This window comes from Rousettus aegyptiacus, unplaced genomic scaffold (assembly GCF_014176215.1).
Source record: "Rousettus aegyptiacus isolate mRouAeg1 unplaced genomic scaffold, mRouAeg1.p scaffold_m13_p_4, whole genome shotgun sequence".
Lineage (NCBI taxonomy): Eukaryota > Metazoa > Chordata > Mammalia > Chiroptera > Pteropodidae > Rousettus > Rousettus aegyptiacus.
The window spans coordinates 85,239,713-85,265,494 of NW_023416307.1; the positions used below are offsets into that span (position 1 = coordinate 85,239,713).

At 30.7% G+C, this 25,782-nt stretch overlaps 1 protein-coding gene across 34 annotated transcripts in view; it reads right to left on the bottom strand.

The window, feature by feature from the left end:
* ROBO2 (roundabout guidance receptor 2) overlaps positions 1–25,782 on the bottom strand; it is a 1,504,157-nt gene that overhangs the window by 93,711 nt on the left and 1,384,664 nt on the right. For 24 of the 34 annotated variants that reach the window (XM_036220091.1, XM_036220090.1, XM_036220079.1 and 21 more), the window contains 3 exons: positions 22,824–22,835; positions 7,014–7,138; positions 2,558–2,729 (listed from right to left, as the gene is read on the bottom strand). In XM_036220091.1, coding sequence (XP_036075984.1) covers positions 2,558–2,729; positions 7,014–7,138; positions 22,824–22,835 — 309 coding nt within the window. The remainder of the gene's footprint in view (positions 1–2,557; positions 2,730–7,013; positions 7,139–22,823; positions 22,836–25,782) is intronic. The other 10 variants (XM_036220094.1, XM_036220092.1, XM_036220074.1 and 7 more) reach the window with 1 other exon arrangement.

Consider the following 25,782-nt stretch of genomic DNA (forward strand, 5'->3'; position numbering starts at 1 on the left):
ATGGAAGATAACCACAGATTTCTATAACACAAAGGTTAATGGTTAAATGAACATTTAGGGTTTGTGGTAATCTGTGAATAATTCCAAGATTTTCTCAAACTATGCATTATAAATCCTCAATAAACCATTCATATAAGATCATAATGTGACATTTATTATCATATAAGGTACATCTCTCCAGCCCCTTTAGATTCTATTGGCTCTACTCATAAAATTCTCAATTTAATCTTCCAATTTTCTAATTTTTTTTAGGAAAAAAAGAGCAGAAGAAAAGAAAAAATTAAGAACAGCACTGATGAATTAATGACAAGGCCTTTTGAAGGGATATTTTGAAACTTAAGTGCATTGAAGCATCTTAGCTCAATGTATAATCAGTAAAATTATCACTAAACGGCACCTTTTATCACCATTAACAATCCATCTTATATGAATACTTGATTTAAAAGGATTTCTGATAACGTAGTCTAAGTGCGAAAATGTAACAACAGAAACTGCTACAGCTGTTTTGCTTGTTTCTCAGAACATAGCATATGTTTTCATTCTTCATTAGAATTTCAATTGGCTCTAAATTGTTCTGGGTCATACAAAAAAAAAATGTTAAAATGAAAATAATGACTCCCATATTTTTAAATTGTTAACCAATCTGAAAAATTTAAAACACTGAAGAGAAGCTGAAGTCATCAGTCAACATGGCAAGTTAATATTTGGAGACAGAGTTATTTATAATAATAATATGTGCATGTTTAGGTCTTGAAGTTAGATTTCATTATTGTCAAAATCAATAACTCTATAACTTTCACTCAACACTTTCGCAAAGGATCTTGATTTTGCGATTGCTTATTTAAGTAAAAATCAGTGTAGTAATTAATGTTTAAGGCAATTGTAATAAAATGTTCAGAGCCATCTCAGTCATTAGATTTAAAATTGTTTAATCGCTCTTTTAATTTTGACCTCAGAAACACAGCTAGAATACCTATTGTTTTGTGAGATTGTCATCAACTAACATTAATTCTCAAGAAAAAATGTTCCTGTTTGTTGTACTAGACGTAATTCTGAAATCTGTTTCATAAACCACATCAGTCATATTATAAGTCAGCACTTCTAATTTTTTATATATATATATATATATTTTACAAATATGGTTTGCCTTTTCTTTAAAAATTTTTTCATTTAAAAATATTTTAGAATCTATCTTTTGTAAAATATTATAACCAGCTAGATTATAGTAGAGATGTTAAGTGTTATGTTTGGAATGTTTCCTAACAGTATAGAATAAAACTTAGGCTTTGATCATAATATTTTATTTTCCAAGTATAGGTACTTGGAGATTTTTGCTAATAGTAGAAAATATAAGAACTTTAAAAATTAATAATATGTTTTATTTATTTTAAAGAAATATGTAAGTACAAAGTATCAAAGATCTTGTTCCTATAAAGGAAAAACTTCTCAGCACTGTTACCCTTGAACCTGACTTCTTCCAATTGCATAGCAGTAAATCTCTGGAGCATCAGAAGTGTGGCCATTAATGACTCAGTGTCTCACAGCCAATGTTTGTTTATTCTATTTATTCCCATTACTGGCATGGTGCTGAATCAGGCAATACCATGAACAGACATTCAAAAATATTACCTTTCTATTAATTTTAATTGACTTTTTACCCTACATGTAAATGTGAACTGTATGAAAATGAATCAAATGCCATGAGCAGAGAAACAAGAGAATTAGAAAGGTTATAGATCAAAGCTCTTGCATCTCAGAATCACAGTGTCGGGAAAAAAAAAACAAACAACAAATAAACAAACAAACCAAAAACCCCATAAATCTCAAAAGTATAGGAAAACAAGAGAAAATCTGTTAATTTAAGATGTCAAACAATAGGGCTTAAATTCATGCTTAGGAGTTCACAAAAATATCTAAAACTCCATATCTGTCAATTGTAACAAACACTTGGGGAGAAAAATCAAATTATGAAGAGCACTACATCTTTTTCCAACTTTCACTATGAATGTAGCTGCCTCAGTTAATATTTATAGTACATATGTACAAATACAAAACAATAATTTTACACCCTTCAATAATTTGGAAGGTGTTTAATTAACTTAACTTAGTGAATGTATAATTAAAAAGTCATAGAATGTCATAATGTGATTAGCTAACTGAAAACTCATCTGTTTTCACTAACAGCATGGAAGAGATGTTATCTCTCTGCTAGCAAAGTAAAATTATTAATATCCATTAGAAGCAATCATGTCTTTATAAGACTAAATAAAGTGTACAGAAAACATGTCTATACACTGAATGTAATGTCATTTCTTTTAAATAATGCATTGTTTTATTTTTAAGAATAAATAGATCATCTTGCACGTTCTTTTTTGGGAAAAATAAATGGTATTAAATAAAAAGCATTAGAAGCTATTAAAATGTTATTTTACTTAGATTTAGACTAAGAAGCACTATTTAAGTAAATTAACTAACAAATCAGAAAATTTCCCATGGTTAATGTGGAACTCGAAATAAAAATTGATACTTTCAAAATACGAATCTAATGATATCGCACCGTCAGTAACTTCCAGTTGAGCTTTTGCTAAAATGCTTCCTGCCACAGTTAGGGCCTGGCAAATGTAGTAACCCGCGTCAGAACGCTGAATGTTGGTAATCGTGAGGTCTCCAGTTGGTGACACAGAACACCTACTGTTGGGCTGTTGGGGTTGGTTTGGGAAAAGCAGGTTCTGTGGAAGGAAATAAAATCTCATCAATATTCTTTTCCCACTCAGAAGAAAAAATACATTAACAACAAGTATTGCAATTATGGGAATATGTTTAGAAGAAGAAAAAAAAAAACATAGATTTAAAAAAAAATGTGGAATTAAAATAAGTAAATGCCACATGGTGAGATTCACTGGGAAACTTTTTTCAAATCATAGGGAAATCATATTCTCTAAGAATTCAGTATGCTCTAGTTGAAGGAACGATCAACTAAAAAATCAGAATCTTAACCATTTACTCTTTCCTTGACTTTCTGCTAGTTACTTAATATCTATGAAACGTGGTTTCTCCTCTGTAAAATGGGCATAATAATGTTTTTCTGACCCCGTTCATAAGATTTTGTGAGAATCTGGAATGTAACATTAACTACATATGTGTTTTATAAACTACCCATTACTAAAGAATGCACAATGTATTTTCTGCTGATCATTTTGAATATTTGATATAATTAACCAAATTACCCTAAGAGTGTTTGAAAGTGTGCGATGAGACTAACACAGAGGTAGCTGAATCGACTTCTGCTGTGAGGTTTCTCTAGGTTGCAATAGCTTGAAAAATGCTGCAATCTAAACAAGATTAAGTAAAGCATTAAAAATGAAAAGGAGATGAAGAATGTTTTTAAAGCGTATATGTAATCTTAAAAATTTCATAACATTACCTTCTTTTAAAAAGTTACCTCGGTTTACTATATATCTCATTTTAAATCCAAGCATGTTAATCACAATTTTTTTCAAATTCTTATGTGAGAGGGACATTATTAACTTCAATGACCTCTGTTGCTTTACTGTTGTTCAATTAAGAAAAACATTTGAGTATAATAAATCATATTGAGATATATTTCCAAGTTGGATTATAAATAAGGATGTATCAATTTTTATGTTGTATTTATTTACAAAAGGAACATTATAACCCTCTGGGATCTGTTTCTTGATATAGTAATTAATTTTCTAGGTTTGTAATTAAACAGCTTCAATACGTTACAATCAGGAGGTAATAACATTCAATTAAAGGCATAAGACACATTTTCACCTTAAAATGTTTTTTACCCTTGAAGTAATACCAATGAAAGAGGATAAAATAGGGTATTAACACTTTTCAATTACACTAAACGACTTTAATCCTGCAAATGATGTCCTACTTTAATTAGAAACTCTTCTCTTTATTGCAACATGATGGATGTCCACTTTATTAGATTTGAGTGCGACATGATAAGCCCACTTTACATAAACATTACCATGTTGTTAAGCCCTTTCTATAAGAAGTGATGTTTGCTAGCATGTCAGGAATATAATTTCAAAATGCTATTGCCCATTTATAAAATCTGTATTACTATATAAGGCTAAACATTTTAAAACATATGAAACATAACTTGAGAATAAGATAATTCTCCTGTGAAATTCAAATATATCACTGAAATAAACCATCTGAGAGGGGTCTAAATTTTAAAGCTACCAATATAATAACTCACTGTGTGCACTTTCTACAATTAGCCATTAGAATACTAATTTAAATAGCGCTAATACATCAGATGGGCTTAATTCTCTCTGGGATCTCTTCCTCAACAATGTAATATCAGTCCACCTTCTAAATGATTCGTTGACGTGGAAAATGGCATATGATTGAGGTTAACCCATCATCTTTATTCCCTGCTTGTATGACATAGGCAAAAGAAAATGGATTACAAGCAAAACCCAGGAATTTGACAGAGCTCATCTTGTCTTGAAATGCCTGGGTATCCTATTAGTACTAATTGGCATTATCAGCACATATTGAGGAATATGGACAATTAAATCTAGGCTTTTAACTATCTCTGCTGATAGGTAGTCATAGATCACTGTAAAAACTGGATACTGGAGACAGTGAGACCAATTTGATTTTCCTAATATCTCAATTGAAAATTTATAATTTACTCAAGCAGTTCTCTTTTGTTCTCATTCACAGTCTCTTTCCTCCATTTTTGATGTAAGGAAAATAGGTGAAGAAAAAAAAAAAACAGATTATAATCAAATCAAATTACCTAACTGAAAAAAATCTTTCTAGAGATCAAGACCTCTGGAATTGTATGCCACTTTGTCAAATAACAGGAAAATAAATACTTTAAAGTTATTTGATCATTACTTCTTTAAAAACTATTGAAACACAAAACATATTTAAATATCATGTTTATTGGGCCATGAGACCAACACACATTTTATGTAGTATCTTATATCAAGCTGGAGTTAATTTAGGGCATGTGATTCACACATGATATAGCTATATCTATGTAAGAGGAAGACATGTTATAATGGGATTTGACTCAATACATGGATTCAAAGTGTAAATTTGCAACAATCAAATTGCTTATGTTGTTTTATTTATATCATTTATAAATAAATGTTTATTACATTATATTTACTAACAGTGGCTTGAGGAAGTAACTGTATAGGTCTGAGTACAAAGGTGACCAGAGTAGTGCTGAGTCTCTCTTCAGTGCTGGAGAGCAGTGGGAAACCTCAGAACCTGGAAGCTTTAACCTGAACAGAAGCCACCTCAATCAAGACACAGGAGGAGACAGTTGAATTCTGCATTTTCCCCATTTCTTACTACATTTTAGAAATAACATCTCGTTGACCTTTATAATGTGTAATGCACCATTATATATAAACTAACTTAATCAGGAAATCTTAACTTATATGAAGTAAAATGCATTATCCTTATATTTTAGAATAAGAAAATGAACTTCAGTAAAGATAAATAGTGCTACAAAGATCATACAATTGTGAAGGGGGGATGGCTTTAAAATTCCTTCATTTTTCAGGGTGTGTGTGTGTGTGTGTGTGTGTGTGCATATACATATGCACATACAAGTGTTATAACCATGTCATGTTTGTGATGTTTTCATTATTTAAAAAAGCAATTTTTAAGTGAAGAATTAAGAAACTCTTTGAGGAAAAATCTGTTTTATAGTTACTAACTGATAAAAACAAATAAACAAACAAACAAAAACAAAGATAGGAATTAAGGCCTGGAACAATTCTGATGTGGGGTAAGGCAGTGGCCAACACTTCACCTTTTCTTCTCTTCACAATGATCATATCTTACAAATCACAGGGAAGTGACTCCGACAAGGAACACTGAGAAAAGGCAATTTTCCCACTCAACGTTGGGTTTTTAAAACTGCTTGAGTGGTACAGAAACATGTAGAAACCCACAACAATTAAAGATAATGATGGCTGAGGGGAACTTCCTGATGCCTCTCTACCTAGATAATCATACAAGAGTTCTGATCAACAGGTTCTCTTGATAAAGTAAAATGTTTCTCAAATTTATGTTAATTTTTAAATATTTTCTGAGACTTTTTATCATGGTTTCCATTATTCCCCTGGAAATTATTTAACAATTTGGAATGACAACAGAAGGTGCTAAGGAAAAGCACCAGTAGGTCTTTTCCTGAGAACTATATGCCAGCCTGGGGATGGTTCTAGAATATCTAGAACAAAATATCTCCAGGTCTCTCAAAAATGCACAAACAAATTCTCAAAGAACACAATTTCTGATCTGGTTTAAGCTGGAAATTTCACTCATAGCCTCAGAATCTAACGACTAAGTGTTTGTCCAAGTTTGGACCAAATCCTAAATGAGAAAAGTAGTCTCTCCAATTGACTTTTAGCAGAGAGTCTGAGAGGCCATGCTGCCAAGAGAGGACAAACCAAGGCACATGAAAGACCTAGCAAGTGTTGGTTCCTTCTGGTATACAATGTGTTATTATCTGTCCAATCCCACTATGTAGAAATTCAGAAGATATGATGAAAGAAAATATTTTTTCTACTCTTAAATGGAAGCATGCTTAATATAATGGTAAAGAATTTTTAAAAATATTCTCTGTCTATGAAAGAGAATTGAAACTGGTTTCTAGGCCATTTAATAATGGAAATACGTTTTGATTGCTTTACATACACCCAGGATGTTCTAAGTGCTTTATGTGTCTAACTCATTTAATCTTCCCAAAGTAACTCAGTACAAGAAAGCAAAATTATCCTTCTGCTCAGGGATTTTAAAAAACTACAGAGGTTTGGATTAGACCTTTAAAGATATTTTAGATACACTGAATTGTTTCTATTCTGCATCAGACACGATTTTAGAAAATTAGCACTAGAAAATAAAGAGTGTTATATCAGAAATAAAAATGAAAGGTAAAACAAGCTTTGAGGAGCACCAGAAACAGGAAGTTCAAGGATTTCATAAAAGCAGTAAAGGTTCACACTCACCTGGCTGCCTTCTTTTTGCCAGAAAACAGCTGGTTGTGGGTTTCCTTTAGTTTCACAGGGAAATGTTACTGTTCGACCTTGAGCAACAATCTGATCTCTTGGCCTAACCACAAACTGTGGAGGAGCTATAATTTAAAAGGAAAGAAAGTGTGTAAATATAAACCATTGACAAAGAATAGATATTCAAAGGGAAAATCTGATACCAGTTGGATTGCTCAGTACCAGACAGAAGCTACAGTTTTCGATTTCTTTTTAAGCATTTCTCAAAACACAACAGAAGAGAAAAAGAGCACTGTATTACACATGAGGAAAGAAGAATACTTAGTAGAAACATTTTCATAATGTTGTACATTATAATCTTGCATACAGTTGCATACAGTTGCATAGAAAAAATAAAAAAAAATTAATGCTATTCTAACATTTTCAAGGAAAACATGGTTTGCCAATTGAGTTTTATGTTTTGAATAAATAAATATAGAAAAGAAGCACTCCATTACTCAACTACCTCCTTTTTGTGAAATCAATCTATTGACAAACATTGATTGCTTTTGTAATATTTGCAAGATATTGTACTAGGCACATGGATACCAGGAGGAATAAAATAAGATCTCTATTCTCAAAGTGTTTATATTCCAGATATGAAGAGTTGAAATGTTGAAGACATTGAAGAATTGAAGAAATGTGAATTATATACATAGAAAAATGTATGAAAGTGTGTTTTTTTTTCTGTTTATTTCATTCAGATAAACATTAGGCAGAAAATCAGTTCCTTTACTAGACACTAAATATAAGCAGATAAAAAACATCGATCCTGCAGCTATCAAAGAACTCATAGTATAATGGAAAATACAAAGCATAGTGATGATGTCAGCAGCAACAGCAAAACTGAAACAACAGTTATCTAAGACTATGGTAAATTCTTTAATAGAGGTGCTCTCAGAGCATCGCAGAGGAGAGGACTCCCTCTGTGTTCTGCTTGCTGTGAAAGGCCTTTATACAGGAAATGAACATTATGGAAACTTTGAGGAATGGGTGGCATTTAGATAAGTGGAGAAATAAATATATTCCAAGCAAAGATCTTACTGAGCAAAGTACAGAAAGCAAAAACACATCTAGTGTAGAATATATAATCTGGCAGGAATAGAGAGTCCCAGTACTATAAACATCACTGGCTACGAAAGGTAGATTTGGACACTGTCTAATAATGTTCTGAGAAGCCAAACTTGAGATTTTATTCTGCCTATTTCTAAACGGAAGAAAAATAGATAAAGCAAAAATTTTGGAAGCTTTAACCCTCTAATGAATGTAGTATAGCTCTTAAGGGAGGTGGATTTGTCAATAAAGTAGGGAGTCTGTAAGACTAGTAAAACAGAGTAGATGAAGATAAGTTCTAGACACAAGTTAACTCCAATAGAAAAGAAAATAATGAGGTGGGGGTAAAAATCCAAAGAAAGTTCAGATTTAAACTGGGGTTTAATTGTAAAGAGAAAGAAGAAAGCGAAAAGCAGTAGACAGCAAAGCTGGAGGTTTTCAGAAGGACATCTTCTTCATATTAAAACCACTCCTGTTGAAGAAAAAACAACATGTTTATTCCATTGCTTTTTCTAATCATCTTTTTTCCACTTTAACTTGTTGCTTATGCTAGCAAATATAAGACCAAGAAAAACTTTAAAATCAGCTCTAACTTTTATAACTTGGTGTACATGACAAGAATCCTAAAAGAAGTCTAACAATAAGTAACATTCAGTAAAGGCCTTTACCCAGAATTCTTTCAGTCCTTCGGGAGCACATGAGTGCAGGTCCACAAATAAAGTAAATGTAGGGAAGCCTCAAACATACAGCCAGTTACCCATTTTTACAAGAAACAGCAGCAGCATTTAAAAAAACTTCACTGAGATTTGTAGTGACTTATTTTTTGGTGTTTCATTATACTGTTTCCTAATTCAACACATTCAACATATACTACAGGGACAGAAGGAATAAATCTACTAAGTAAAATTTTCTTCTATAACTATAGATAACAGAAGACTCAGGTTAACAAGATGGAAAACTCAGATTTATGGATCTATTTGAACAGAATGTGGCTTATGTTGCCTTGCATTTTCAGGAGATTGCTTGCTTCTTACAATCTTCTTGTTATTTCTACACAATTCCACTGAATCAGCAGATACATTGATTTTTTTTTTTTTGGTTCCATGTTTTTAATAAAAATGATAGTTTAAATCAATGTTACAAAATTACTTTTGGAACAAATCTGAAAGCACAGTAGTGTCCATTTTTCAGTACAGATGTGAAGCCATCAGGTATTTATAGCAAAAAAAAAGAAAGAAAGAAAGAAAAAAGAAAGATTGGTTTATATTATTTCTATGATGCGAGGAAAATTATATTTATTAAGAAATTAAAATGAATATATAGTTCTTTACTTCTTAGTAATTCTATGAAAGAGAAACAGTGCCAATATGGATACTTAATTAAGCAAGAATTATTGAATAATATAGCTTTCATCTCATTATCAAAAATAAAAAGTCAATTCAGTCAAACTTAGTTAACAGTCTTTGATAAAAGTCACATATTCAACTTATTTAAACTACTTTGGGCCAGAAACAATTCAAATTTTCTCACATAACTTCCTTGAATTTGATTTTTCAAGTTTTCAAAAACTTCAGGGTATATGAGTAATTTGGGGCAATGCTTTTGGAATCCAGATCCTACAATTTTAATACAGCTGCTAAAATATAGCCCCCAGAATAATTACTGACAAATGACCACATCAATGTATCCACTTTTGTAAAAAAATTATGTTTCATCTGTTTATTCATTCAAAATGTATTGATTGACATCCTGTTTGGTACAGGGGGTGGAAAGCCAAATAAAAAATTGTTCTGTCCTATGAGACTTCAGAGTAAATAAACAAATATAAACAAATCCAGTAAATTGTGATTTGTATAATAAAAAAGAATACGAAGAGCATTGGGGAAGAAAGAGGTGATGAGCAGTAAACTAAATTAGGGATGAAGAAAGAAGAAGACAGATGCCAAGAGATGGCCACACTTGAGTTGCATTTTGATGCACAAGTAGGAATTGACTAGATGAAGAGGAGTAAGATCACATGGGACAGAAAGAAACAAACATAAGGCCTGTGGAACTGGATATGTTAGGGGAATATCATAATTTTAAGAATAAAACAAGGGATGAAGAAGTGATGAGTTAAACCAAATAATTTATGTTAAAGTAGCTTAAATTTTGCCTGAAAAGTGTATGAATCTGTTCAAAAATATTTATGCAAGAAAGATATAATGAAATTGTTCTTTCTAAAGGAAAAATGGCTGAAAAACGAGCAGAGTGGGGCAAAAATTCAGTTGAGAATTGCTATTCATGGTAGCATCTAAAGAGAACATTTCTTCAGAACTCTTAAAGGACAAAGGAATTTTGCAATATTATAATGTAATGATTGCTATTAATGATATGATCTAAAAACAGCAGGAAATCATAATTTTTTAAGTTTTTACCCAATACCAAAATTTTAAAGTCCTCTGACAAAATGCTATCAGTATTTGTTTTAATCATGCTACAAAATACCTTTTCATATGATGTTTTATTCATATGGTATTGTTATTCCAAGTTATAAATACACCATATTTCTAATGTACCAAATAGTTTCTTGTTACCTGAACTGAAGCCACAATAATCTCCCTGGAACTAGAATCACCGTATCTTTTTAAAAATTAATAAGAGATATTAAAATATGTAAAAACACAGAAGATTTTAAAAATATTCAAACCTCTGAAAATGCCCATTTTTTCTTGTCGCCTGAAGTTGGGCCACAAATTGCATCCATCACCTTTACTTCTGGAGATCCTTTCTACCTAAGATCTATATTGCAATCTTCCATGAAGGGATATTAGCTGAAAGAATTTATTTTTGAGGTTTTAAAATAAAAAAATTGTATCAATAATTCTTCTGATAACACTTCACAATTCCTGCATTTCTTCCAGGTGGCAGTGAAAATGGTTTGAAAAGGCTGTACTTAGCTGATGTCACCAATGAGAGGGAGTAGGCAGAAAGGTGGTGTTTTATCAACACAGCACAACAGCAAAAAGGGTGTTACACATAAAATGAATTTTTCTATGATGGATTTCATTAAATTAAAAAAAAAAGCACAATTAGATCCTCAAGATGACAATCTAAAACACACATTTAAACCCAATGTGAATTAAAGATATTGAGTTATAAACTCCAGAGGAACATGCTAGATATAAAAATGGCAATTCTCTTACATATTTCTAAGACAAAAGCCTATAAAATACATATTCCTATCCTCTATAAACCCCAAAACATTAGACAAATCTTTTGTAACTATGATGTAATAGCCTACTTGCTTAATCTGTTAAGTGATTATGTCTTTTTGCTACAGCTATAACAAGAAATGAGATGAAGAAAAGAGAAGCACAATTCAGTGTTCAATCAACACTTACAAATTAAAAACAATAGCTGTATAAGAAAAGTATGTTGTATAATTTCCAGAGAAGTAAATTCAAATATAAAAGGTCAATTAAAATTAGAGATCTGCTACTGTTCTCTTGAAACTGTTTTTGAGAATTTAAATACAATGCACATTAAAATAGATTTGATTTCTGTTAAATTATGCTTTGATACTGTGTTCAGCCTAAGCTGGCTTCAATCAAAGTCATGCTACAGCTCTGTTATGCTAATGCCTACTGGTGAGAGTGAGTAGGGGATATGGAAATCAGATGGCTGAACATGAGTAGAAAGCATAGACCATGCATGAGGTGGACTTGGAGATGAGGGGATGGGGGACCCTAAAGGTTAATCACATCATGTTCAGAATTGTTCTTTACAGGAGAATATGACTTTCCATGGCAGGCATGAACATGGAGATAGTCACGCAGCAGCTGCATACATTAATAGATGACAGTGGTTACAGGCACACTCAGGAGCTCTCTTTCTTTGGGTAAAATGTTGTGCTTTAGTGAATATGTTTATTATTCTGTAATAATAAACATTTTGAACTTCGTATCTTAAAACTCAAGTAGGAAATAACTTCTTTTGCAATTTAGTATTTTTAATTTTCATATGTTCTATAAGCAGATTTAGAAAATACACTTTTCCATCATTTGCTGTGTGAAAGATTTACTGAGTCACAAACTGCTTAACACAACAATAATAATTAACATTAATTGAGTGCTTATTAAGTATCCGGAAGTATGTCAGATCATCCACAGACATTATCTTATTTAATATTTAAATAGCTCTATGTTTTAACTACTATCATTCTGATGTGAAGACCAGTAAACTAAGTCTTTTTATAAAAGGTACACAGGGTTTTTAAAGATTAAAGCAATAGATTGGAAAACAGGTTTGACTCCAGTTTCATCTAATGCCATAATTAGACTTCTTAAGCACTGAGCTATATCCATTTGATTTACTTTAAACAATGCTCTTACTGAGAATTTGTTGTGTCTAGTTTCAAAAAAGAATGAAAAAAAATCATATGATATGATATTTAATATGGTATAATATTGTTAAAATCATATCTTTATATTTTTCCTGAATAGCTGCTTTTCTTATTAAAGTAGCACAAAACCTATGATTTTGCTCTTTCTATACTACCTACAGTATAAGTACAAACTTTCTTAAGTATACTTCATTCAAGAAATTTTTCATTCAAAAGTCTACAATCCCTTTTCTATTACTTATCATTGCAGTGCTTGCAAATTATTCTCTTCAGTGCAGCATTTTGGCTTCTATCAACTGGCTCAAGATTTTATCACCCTGGCAGTCACTAGTTCCCCTAACTATCTCTAGTCTACTGGCCAATCTGCTTTCAGCTATATATTTGCTGGTAAGTCTTGCTGTTAACCCGTTTTGATATTATCCTTCTACTCAAATCTCATACTTTTCTTGTGTTCTTTTTATTTAAAGGTACTGGTCTATTTATCTATTTTTCCCCCTGTTCATGTGTCTTATTTCCTCAGTTCAAGCAACAGGCTCTTATCGGTATGGGGTGTTGTCTACCACTTTGCATTGAAATGGTATCTTCTTTTGGCCTGGAAAAGCTCTAAGTAGTGAACACTAAATGAATGGCTCAGACTAGGAAATTAAAACAAAACAAACAAAAACAAAACAAAACAAAAAACCTCTTGATCTAAAGCAAATACTCAAGTTATTTCATCTCATTACACTGGAAGGATATGACACGGTCATACCAGTGACAATGACTTGCTAGTGTAGAAATTTTGATGGAAAGATGTCAAAGAAAACATGATGTTTAAAAAAATCCTCTAACTGATTCTGATATAGCCCTCTGTAGAGAATTTCCTCTAATCTAAACTGAAAATTAATGACCCAAAGACTATAAATGGGTTGTCACCAACCAAGGGTGACAAAAATAATATAGAAAAATAAAGTCATTGTGTAATAACCAATTCTAGAAAGTCTTACAAAAAATTAGTTAATAGGCTTATTCCACCAAAAAGAAACAGATCACAGGAAGTCAATTCATTAAAATGCAATAAAGAGCCATAGTAAGAGATGTTTACTAAGAGTATAATCTGAACAGGTTGGCTTCTAACTGATAAATAATTGTTTCTTCAACTTATTTAATTCTATTTAATTTTTACTATTTAACACCACTTGATTTCAAAAGAATTTCTATTAATAATATTGGAAATGCATAATGTCATAAAATATTTGATTTGAAGATTATTAACACATAATTCATCTCAGAGGAAGCAATGCATTTATATTGGAAAATTTAATTTGGGAATATAGAATTTAAAATGATCATTTTTATAAAGCCAATTTAATCACACTTTATTCATTTGTCACTATTTCCAAGGAACATAAATAATGAAATTGCTAAATTAACTACCTTTTCAATTAATCATTTTCTTACTGATTCTATAGCAATACTCCTTTAGATGAGTGATCTATTTTCTTTATCAGCCAGAACCTTACTTTCAGCTATTATTTAAAATTCTTATTCCATGATAAAAATCCATATTGATACATTTTCTTTCAACAATAATCACTTTTTCAACGTCTAAATGAAAAAGGGAAAGTACCTAATGGTTAACAGCTTTCATAAAAAGGGAAAGTAAAGTAAGTGGTATAAGAAAAAAGAATGAGTACAGTGAATCACAATCCTTAGATTCTCCATCTTTCCATTCTACCTTCTACCAATGAGAGGCTTCACATATACAAAGCAAACTCAATTCTTATAAGAGTAAAGATGCATTGCAACAATGTAGCTATCATTCTACATTTTTGAACCATTCTTATGAAATTTATTGATCATAGAGAGACTAATTTTGAGGGTTTATATAATATCTACACTAAAAGTAATTCATGGTTATTTAAAATCTGATGACCAAAGTAAGCCATGAAGTTGGTCGAATGTGTTGCTATAAAGCATGTGACCTTCTAAATTGGCATATACAGTAATTGTGAAAGCAATTTCAAGGAGGAGGTCAAAAGTGCAGAGTATTGGTGGTAAGTGTGACACACACACACACACAAGTGTGCATGTATTTTGTGACAGTGATTAAAATCATTTTTTAAAATTTATAGTCACATATAATATATTCCTCTTTATAAAGGAACACTCTAAATATCAAAAAGAAATGATTCTGCTATTATCTAGAGTGTACAGAATGCCTTTGAAAAGAATAAACTCATTTGGTTCAAAATATCTTGAATTTTTGGCTCTCATAGGCAAGCATATAAAAACACTGTTACAGTAAACACCTATACACACATAACCATTTTGTACTTGGCTTTAACTTTTTTTTGATTGATACATTACTGGAAAACATCATGGTGATAAATTTGTGCTAGATATGAATTCAGATGTTGGTTGGCACTTAACCTCATAATACTATTCAACTATTTTAAGCAAAAATATGCTGAATTTATTTTGTGTCTAGTTTCAATGGTACCAATATCTCTGTCTTCTGGAACTCATTGCTAGAGGAAACTCACAAGAAAACAATCAAGCGTGATGCAACAGGATGAACATGATAAGTGTTCTATTACAGGGTGTCCCACCATTATGAGAGTAACTTGACTCAATCTGTCTCCAACAACTGGGGAAAAGATTGAGAGAGAAAAAGAGAGGGCGAGAGATTGATTTGACATAAGAACGGAGACATTTTCCTCGCAGAAGGAAAAATGTATGAATTATGTTAGAGATATGAGTTTTCCAGACTGCACAGATGCCTGGCTTTACTGACACTTTTGGCGGTCCAGGTCAGTGTGGTTCTTAACGGAAGGATTATGCCAGTGAAACCATGTATTTCCATGTAAATGGTCTTTATTCACTGTGGAAATTCCAATTAAATCTTCTAATGGTATTAAATATTTCTACATTGCAATAAATGTAATAGTTAACACCTAAAGTAACTAAGTCGGATATGTATATAGATAATTTTCAATTTTATTATATTTCAGATTACCGAAATAAATTTCAGTTAAATTACAGGTAAATATAGAAAATCATGTAACTATAGAAAACCTGTTTGTCAATATGCAAATTTTACAGAACTTTTGAATTCTACAGAAAGTATAAATTGAGATTGCCTTAGAAAATCTCAAAATTTAAACAAATTTTAAATTACAAATCACATTTTTCCATACTATTCTGTCCTTTACTAATAGTAGCTTTGCTATTCTATTTCTTTTCCTGACTAAAATACTATATAATAATATACTACAAATGTAATTTATAATTACATTTAATACAAAATATACATATAATTTATTAAAATAATGTAATGAAACTGTAAAATTGTGTTTTCTTTAAGGAACTGTTCTCAAGAAAAATACTAACTTAAAATCTAATAGGTAATTAAATAAAGCAATATTTATACCATTCTTTTTAAAAATCTCATTTTTCACTAGCAGAACAAGAATAGTTCAATGAGTGATAAAAAGAAAAACTTCTCTCCCAACCCTAAATTGGGAAAACTAGAATCCTGATATCGTGGTAGAAGGTGAGAATGAAAAAAATGTAGCTTAAAAATGGCTCTTCAAGTAAACGGTGAGACAAGACATCCATTTCCACTCACTTAACCTGTCAACTTGCCAGAACTGTCATGTCAGCACTCCAGCTAAACCACAAAGGCTGATCACATCCCATTATCTCATTTTTTAAGAGAAAAAATTGCATGAGGATGCCAATTAGAAAAAAAAGAAAAAGAAAAAAAAAATTTGAAACTAAGGGACAAATATACTGATACTGAAGGGCTGCTTAGTTAACAGAATTTTAATATGCAACTGGAATGTTTCTTAATAACATTAATTACACGCTTAGTAAGGCACCATCCTAACTCATTAGTGCCTTCTTTTTGTTGTATTTTATCTCTTACTAGCAGAATGGGGACTATGTGATTGGCCTGTTACCATTAATGTTGCTTAATCTTTTTACAGCACTATTTAAAGCTGCTTGCATAAACATTTTCCAGGCAAGTATTACCTATGTATGCATATTTGTGTATCAATTAACTGCACTAACATTTGACGTGCTTCTACCACATGTAAATGTTATGCTAGACCTAGAGGCAGCAGAAAGATAACTACAACAATGAATTTACTGACAAAGAGCTAATAGTTTTGTAGGGAAGATGAAATTAATATACCCAATAAATCTGAGAAACAATGTTTGCCATGAGAAAGATTTAAAAAGGCATTTGGAGGTATTTTAAGTCAAAAATTAATTTAATTTGGTAGTTACATTTTTTAATGAATCTAATTATCTACTATTATCTTGAGTGACAATATATTTAAATAAGTAGTACAGTGATTCAAATATGTATAATGTATATTATATTATATATTTTATAGCATATGGCTGTATATATATACATTATATATAGAATATATACAGATTATATATATATAATATATATTCAGATCATGAGTACATAATATGTATGCAAAATATATAAATATATACATTACTATGTATTTGTACAGATATATGTATTATACAGATATACATATTATAAAATATATATTATAATGCATACATCAAATATCTGATATATACAAATATTATGATATCTCTTTCTGTCTACAAATTACTATAACTCCAAAAATAAAAATTTTGGCTTTCTTAGAAGGTATGACTAAAATTTTAATGCTATTTCTTTTTGGAAATAGGGAAATCTCTTAATATTAATCTCATAATACTGTTTTGGGTCAGAGAATTTTCATTATTCTGATATTAATATTTATAGTACTTTAATTTTAATTACTAAGTTGATATGATTAATGTTTATTCTTATTTGAATAAACTCCAAAACTAGTGAATATTTAAGGTTTATCATATTTAGGTTAAGATAATGGGTACGGGCTTGTGGCTCTACTTTTTTCTATAAAATACAACAAAAGAAATGTATAATATGGGAAAACTACCATAGCCTCAATCCCCTAAATTGTGAAGTAGCTTTATAAATATAGTGAAGGCTGGAGGAAAACAAAGAAGCATGGTGAATACCAACTAGTCACAATACACGATCCTTTATCGATATCAATGTCACAGACATTATCTGTCAACATTGTGAGAGCCCATTCCATGATCCCTTGATGGGAAAAAGGAGATCTAAAGCCTAGAGAGACTTGGAGAATGTAAGACATGACTTTGTAGATAATCAGCTAAAATTCAGAAGTCAGGGGAGAAGATATTTAAGGAAAGTAAAAGCCAAGTTACTGTAAGATTTTAAGGTGGCCTCCAGGGAAATATTCCATATCTTCTAAGAATTACCAAAGGAAACACAGAAATACTTTAGAATAAATAGTTGTCCATAATCTAAATGAAATTATTTACAACATGGCCTCTCTCTAAAAAAAAAAAAAAAAAAAAGAAAGAAAGAAAGATAATGGGGCTGAAGAAAAGTGGAGAGACAAAATGTAGTCAAACCTAGTAAGGAAATGAACAAAGAATAAAATGAAATTAAAGAAACAAAACCTTATTTAGAAACAAGAAAATAATAGTTGCCATTGAAAAAGTTAGAGAGATGATACATCAGCATCGGGAAATCATACATTATAAAATAAAATTAGGATTTCAAAATTATTATAAAGAAGCTAACAAATATGAAATTGAGAGAAAGGAAAGCCAACATAATTCATGTTTTCAAAGAAAAGATGTGAGACAGAAAAGACTATTCAGAGATAACATAGAAGAAAATATTCTTAAAATAGTGTAAATTAAACAACAAATCTAAAAGTTTAAGGGGCTTGATGTGTCCTAGAAATATTAGATGGAGAGCGATCGAGACCACGCTATAACCCAGCAAAGTTATAGAAGAAGGGAATACACTGGTATTCCTATAGTAAAAGGGCAACCCAGCCAAGGATAACATTATTTAGATGGCTCAGACTTTACTACACCACCACTCAATACCAAGCCAATAGAACCTTTTCTCCAACGTGTGAGAAATAGAAAGTATGACTTACTAATTTTATATCTTATTCTCAAATTTAGAGTCAATGAATGGACATTGTCAAAGACATAAGCCTCTTTCAAGAGAATCTAGTAAGGAAATAAAATCAGCCAAGCATGGAAAGTAACTAGTACATGTTTCTCAATCACAAAATTAGCATTCAGATATTTTTAGAGTTTCACAGTATGGAAACTGTTGAAATATACAAGACAAAGCAGAATGCATTTTTTACCTTCTACTTAATCAAAACATATGGAGCAATGAAAAACGTGATGCATAATAATAATTACATGAGACTCAACATAAAGTAGCTAATTAGTGCCAGGTGCAGGAAACATTAAGCACTCGTAGGAGGGAGATGATCACCTCAGGTCATAGGGTAACAGCTTGTCCAAAGAAGAAAGGCTGCAGGGAGTAAAAGTATGGTTTCCTTCTAAGACACGCTCAGGATGCCTTTTTTGGAAAAGTGGGTCTTGACATGAAAGAGTTCATACATAATGCCCATATATTTTCTGATTAAAAGAACAGAAACAAACAAACAAAAAAACTAGAAAATACCCAGATTTTCCATATTTCAAGGTGGAGTGAAGAGTGGCGGTGTTGAAAATATCAGTCACATTGCTCTAAGTAATGTTTGCTTTATAATTTGCCCTTAATGAATTTTTTAATCGCTCTTTTTTATTGAACTTCTTTGTGGCTTCAATAAAATGCTTAAGGCATGTTGTAACAAAACTCTAGCTCATTTCAAAACAGATCTTTCTAAAATAAGAATATATTTAATTTTTATGTTTAAGTCGTTAAGACATTGAAAAAAAATATGTTCCTACAGATTTCTGTTTAGAAGAGTGGCTGCTTCTTTAAATAATAGTCATAAAAGATGGAAAATTTGCCAAAAAAATATATATTTCTCAATACTAATAAACTTTGTGTGGTCAATTACATTCTTCTATCAAAAGAAAACATACTTTTGCGTCACTAAATTAGTAAATACAAGTTTCCATAAAGTTGTATATTTTCAGTTTGTTTTTGATATTTTAAACAAGTGTCACCTGACATACTCAGCTTTTGGTTTCCATACCGCAGGCAATCAGCATCTAGCATATGGTATACAAGATACAAAATGGAGCAGGGCTCAGCTTCACAAGTAAGGCAGCTGGTAGATTTGATAGTTCTTTCCAAATTACTCATCATGTTTTGAGTTGCTGCTAGGAAAAAATGTGTTGTCCATGTCCAAAATAGATGTTCTTTTTTTTATTTTTAAGCTTGGGAAAGACTTCCAATTGAAAATAAGACAGATGGGTATAGGAAGCAAGATATTTTTCCCTATTTAGATCCTTTTCTTCTGTCAGTTCCCTCATCAGAAGAGTTTTCCAAATAAACAAATGAATATTTTAGCATTCATAGTTAACTATGTCCTGGGATGTACTTTTGCTTGTCATATAAAGGCTGACTTTGGAACAGTAAAAAAGGCAAAACCACAGGAAAGGCTGACGGATTTCTAATTATCAAAGTAGCATTTGTCTAGATTTTGTGGCAACCAGAAAATAAGGAATTTGGCTTAAGGGGCTCTTTCTGAAATGATGATGACATTGAAGATGAGTAAGTGATATCTGAATACTTTCCTTCATTGACAAGTCTGTGATTGTCTGCTTTCAGGAAAATTTTCCACACAGAGTGTTTCCTGAATCAAGAGTTATTCTTATACTTTAAAAAGTACAGACCAGAAGGTGTTTATTTCAGCTGTAAATTACATAGAACTGGCAATGCCTTAACTTAAATGCAGCTCATAAGAGTCATCCATTTGCACAAAACTCCCAATTTGGAAATTTATAATGATGTCTAAATGAACTTTTCATACTGACTATCAAATTTTATCTGGTATATAATGTAGTGATTGGTTTCTAAATATATAAATATTCCAGAATCTGCATATTTTCTATTTTCATTTGAAAGTATTACACAGGAATTACACCCTGAATTTTCTCTAAATTTTATATACTTGGTACATATATCTTCAGTTAATTTATTCTGAAATTAAAACCTGAATTTTCTCACCTATCTGTGGCTTTTCATTTGTAGAAGACTCTTAAAGCTATTGGTAAGAGTTTCCAAGTTGAAAAACTAATATTTTAGTCCACTAATAAATATTAATATTAATGTAGTTTTCTATTATTTCAACATTTAACTTATGGTTTTACTTGATTTGGACCTTCTGACCGTACAAGAAAAGTTGACATATCTAATTAAAACATAACTTTTTTATTTAGTTTCTGAATTAAAATTAATGTAAAAAGTTGATGCAAAGAAAAAGCAAGCTAATTCCTCATTATCACTCTCTTCTTTGGTGATCCAATAAAAGCATATCTAACATTCAGTTTTCAAAATTAATAGTAGTTGTCAAGCTTAAAGAATAGTTCTTCATATTTCTGAACATTGTCATAAATCATTCAAGAGAGATTTATGAAATGACAGACGTTCCCAGAATAAAGTACAATGTGTCAAGAACCTATTCTTTAGTTTCAGTCCAATGGGAATTTTAAAAATCATTACAAATAAGAATAAAAAAGAAATAACTTTTGAAATTCCTTGTAAGTGACAAAAGCATCTCAATACTCTGTGTGCATAACATTTTCTAATCAATGTAATTTTTATTTATGAGTTAAATATATTGAAAATTATTAACATATTGTTCTATGTTCTGGGAATTTGTGAAATAATATAAATCAAGTGGTTATGGTTTATTGGCAGAAGCTTTCTTTTATATAAAGATCTATAATTTAAATATGATTTTCCTTGTTAATTTGCAAATTAACAAGAAAGTTATTAATTACTTATCTTATTCTTTCCCATTCAGTTCTTAATTTTAGATGGCATGCCACAGATATGTAAAATTATCACATTAATATGGATTCTTATAAATATAAAAAATGAGGCTTAAAAACTATAACATGTTCCTCAATTTTCTAACATCAATTGTAAAATTACTTTTTTAAAAAAGCCTGAGATTTATGTTCAAATTAATTGCAAGCCATAACTCTATTTCAAAAATATTAAAATGTAAAAACGAAGTCTCAGAAACCAGAAATATGCTAACCAATGTTGGCATACAAAACTTTTTCACACAAATGATCAATATTAAACTAAATTCATTCCTATATCAGCTTTGATAAGTCAGTATCATTTTCTCCATTGTTCCCTTTAGTTTATTCTGATTCCTCTGAGGATCAGGGATATTAAATAACTGAGATGGGAAGTACTGCTTAGAAATGTCAGAGCAAAAATTCAGAGTGGGAAACCAAAGTTCTACTTACTGTATTTTCTATCCATGTAAGGATATACTATATAATGATAAAATTTGCTAATGTTTCAACCAGCAGGGAAAAAATGTTATGGGTTGACCAATATACATCAATGGTCAACAATGTCAAGCCAGCATATTAAGAAAGCTTTTGAAGTTAGACGGACAATTTTTAAGGTATGTTAATTTAATAATTTATTGAAGTATCTCTTGGTATATTAAAGAAGTAGTATACTAAATTAATTAATTTACCCACCCATTTATGCTTCCATCTATTCATTTACTTATAACACAATGCCAAGATTCACTTTATTTAAACATATTTATTAGTAGGTTAAGCTAAGCTTTAAGAAATACAGAAAGATTATTAAATCAATGAATTTGAAAATAATTTCTCTTCCAAATGCTTATATATAATTACCACTTAAATCACTGCACGTGAAAGCTGATAACTTCAATTTTACAAAGCCAAATGAAGGATGACATATATTAAAACCACAAACTTTTCATGCCAAATAGCACAACCCATCCCTCCCTCTTCCTTTTAGTGTAAGCATGTCCTTATAATAACTTGAAGCATCCTACTAAATTTTGTTCAAATAGGCATGCAGATAATAAGTATATAGCAGTTAAAATTGCCCTTAAAAGCAAGAACTCCAAGCAGCTTAAATTAAAAAGGCATTAATAATAGAACTTCTTAATTAAATTCATATGAACTAATTTTTGAATATCAAGTAAAATTAATAATTGATTATTTTATACATATAAGAGAAAATGAGTTTTATTTTTTCTTTAAGAAAAGTTAGTTTATAATATTAATCATTTTTATATTCTTTTAGATGAAAATTTTTACCTAGTCATTGCTAAACACAAAATCAGTTACCAAAAGGATGAAAAGATTAGGAGCAACTTTTATAGTAGACAATCTCTCAAGTAATATTTTAACATGAGTGAAAAGATATACTTAATTCCATCAAATTCTACTATGCATGGATTATGAAGCATTGTACAAAGCCATGCTAAATGGATAGAAGGATGGCTACTTACCAACAGGGCGAGCTGTAGACATTACAATGGTGTGGTGAGAACATAAAAAAGAAATTTAAAAAAAGAAAGAAAAGAAAATTATCAGAATGCATGATGTGTAATGTTACATTTAAGTATGGACAGTAGAGTGATTTCTAGTCTGATAATTTAAGTATGAACAGGATGTCTAAGTTTGATAAAACTGAAAGTTATAAATGTAATTCTAAGAAAATAATTATTTTGTGTCCTAGGATTAACTATAAGCAATTTGAGAGATTTTATGTAGTCTTATTGTCATCAATTACTAATAATTTCAAAGGTCTTTTTAGAGTTAAACAACCTTGTGCTACCACGAAGAACCTGATGAATATAACTATTCAAGTCACAGACTAGCAAATGTCATGTCAATAAAAGAAGGACTCCCTGTCTGATTTAAATAGCAATTGGATTTTAAGCATGGTTAGTCAGAACTATTATGAGGACTAAAGAAAAGCCCCTGACACTGCTTTTCAGCCAGTAATAAGTTAAGATCACATCACTTTTCATCCTTGGACAGGGTGGATAAAAATATAACAAATAGGTTGGAACATCCTTAGAGATTTAAACTGAGTAGCTCCCTAACTACTGTTAAGCATTTTTCTTATTTTGGCAGAGGCCAGGAAACAATGACTGACAAGTTGATTCTTGTTCACACTGAGAATGGCTTTCAAACTGCTGCTTCAACAAATTATTATTATTTTTTATTATAACACAACTTTCAATCACTACAATCAGTAGTAATAGGCTGCCCCTTTTATTAACACACAGAAATTGTAAAACACATACACAGCCTTAATAATACTTCCTTTTAAAAAAATAATGCCAAATCAATTTAGAAAGTAAATCACTATATAATAAAAGCAGTGGGCAAATATAAAACATATGATCCCATTATTCAAATGAAGAAGGAATGTATTTAGTAGCATTTCAACTTATATTAAATCTCACACATTAAAGAAACAAATATATTCAACAAATGTGTGTCAGTCATATCTCAGGGAATAAAGTTCTAAATATATAAAATGTAGCTCTAGAACTTATGGATACTTTTGTCTGGATGATGCCTCATCGAGCATGGTGAAATAGATATGGCCATTGAAACCATATTTACAGGCATTCATTCACTCAACAAACATCATAATACTAGCTTTGCGCAATCACTGAAATAATACTGGAGTTGCTTCTATATGAGATTCCTGACCTCATAATATTATTCACAATTAAAAGGGATAGATTAAGACAATTGACAATTCAAGGAAGAATAAAGTAACTATAGCAGCAGTATGAAAATTTGAATCCTAGCGTACTGAACAGTCTACGGTAGGTTCACTACAGCAAGAGGAAGTAAGGGAGTATAGAAAGAGGCATAAGGTGTCCACTCCCCAAGAATTTCTTTCTTTTGGTGGTGGGGGGCGGGGTGGATAAAAATAACAACCAAGAGCAAAACAATGGACTAATGCCGTAAAGTCCTTATTCTGACAGGATTTCTCTTCATTTTACCAATGTCCAGTAGAAAAATAACTTTGTCTTTCATTTTCGAACTTGCATTTTTCAGGTGTCACCCAAGCTGAATCTTAAACATAATGTTTCTTTTAGAAACAAAAAGGCATAAAAGACATTTTAAGTCCATTATATTAAAGAGAGAAAAAAAGAAACATGAGAAATCATGTTTTAAAAAAATATATTTCTTTCATTCAGTCTACGAAATTTCAAAAAAAAAAAAAAATGAAGCTTTATTGCCCTAAAAGCAAGATAGATTTTCCAATAAAGTCTTAATTTATGCAAAACCAATTTGAGCAATTGAAAAATGAGGAAAAATTATGTTTACAAATATGAAGTTTGTTTTAACTACTTTCGGAGTCATTTTAAAAAGTTCTATCAATCATGAATTATTTGATTAGAATATAAATACTAGGAGGTTTGTTTCTATCATTCTTTCTTTTAATTTTATGTTTGTCAAGTCAGCAAAAGGAGCTACTTGCTGTAAATTTAATTTTATAGTCTATTTTCATTGTATTTTTGAAGTAGAAAACTCCATAAACCTATTTCAGATTTTGAGTATGAAACTTCTTTTCTTTTTCCCCAATTGGCTAAAGTGAACATCATGATAAAATTTTAGCACAAATAATACAATAAAATCTCTTGTCATTGTTACATAGCAACATTTCTTCCTGGGGAAAAAAAAAACACACACACAGCAGGTGGATGTTTTCAAAATCAGCAAATTAAACTAAACTGTGTCTCTGCATTAAATGAATGAAAATAGATGTGGCCTCTTGAGTCAGTTGACCCTGTTCTAATAAAACAACCCAAGAAAGGACTGAACATTTCATTTACGGGCATAGAAAAATGACCAGAAAAAAAACGTAAGTCATAGATACTGTTGTCTTTTCCCCGTTAACCACTTAGCATGAAAAATACAAACTTCTTTTTCTAATGATAAAAAAAAATTTTAAATAATAATTTACTCCACATTCTATTGTATTATGGAGATTTCCCCCCATAACCCTGTTTTGTGGTTTTAGTCTTAGATAAATAATAAATACACACTACATAGATTAAAATCTCTACTCCATCTATAGAACACAGATGAGGGAAGACACCATTTAAGTTTTGCTAATAAAAAACATTCCTATTAAAAACAACCCTTTCTATTAGTTTTGTTAGTTAGCTTAAAATATCCATATGAGAAGCAACCTTTGTTAAATGAAATGTTAAAACTGAAACTTTCAACAAATTATGAAGACAATTAGCTGGGAAAAATCTTAAAGCAACAGACCACTTTAAATCTCATCCACCCAAGCATTTAAGTATAAAGAAACCTTGCTGCTTTTACAAATAAACAACCCCTCATATTTTCTCACTATTTGTTTAGTCAGCAAATATTTTTTGAATGGAACATTTCTTGGTTTATTTTTTCCCATTTACTTCAGAAATAAAC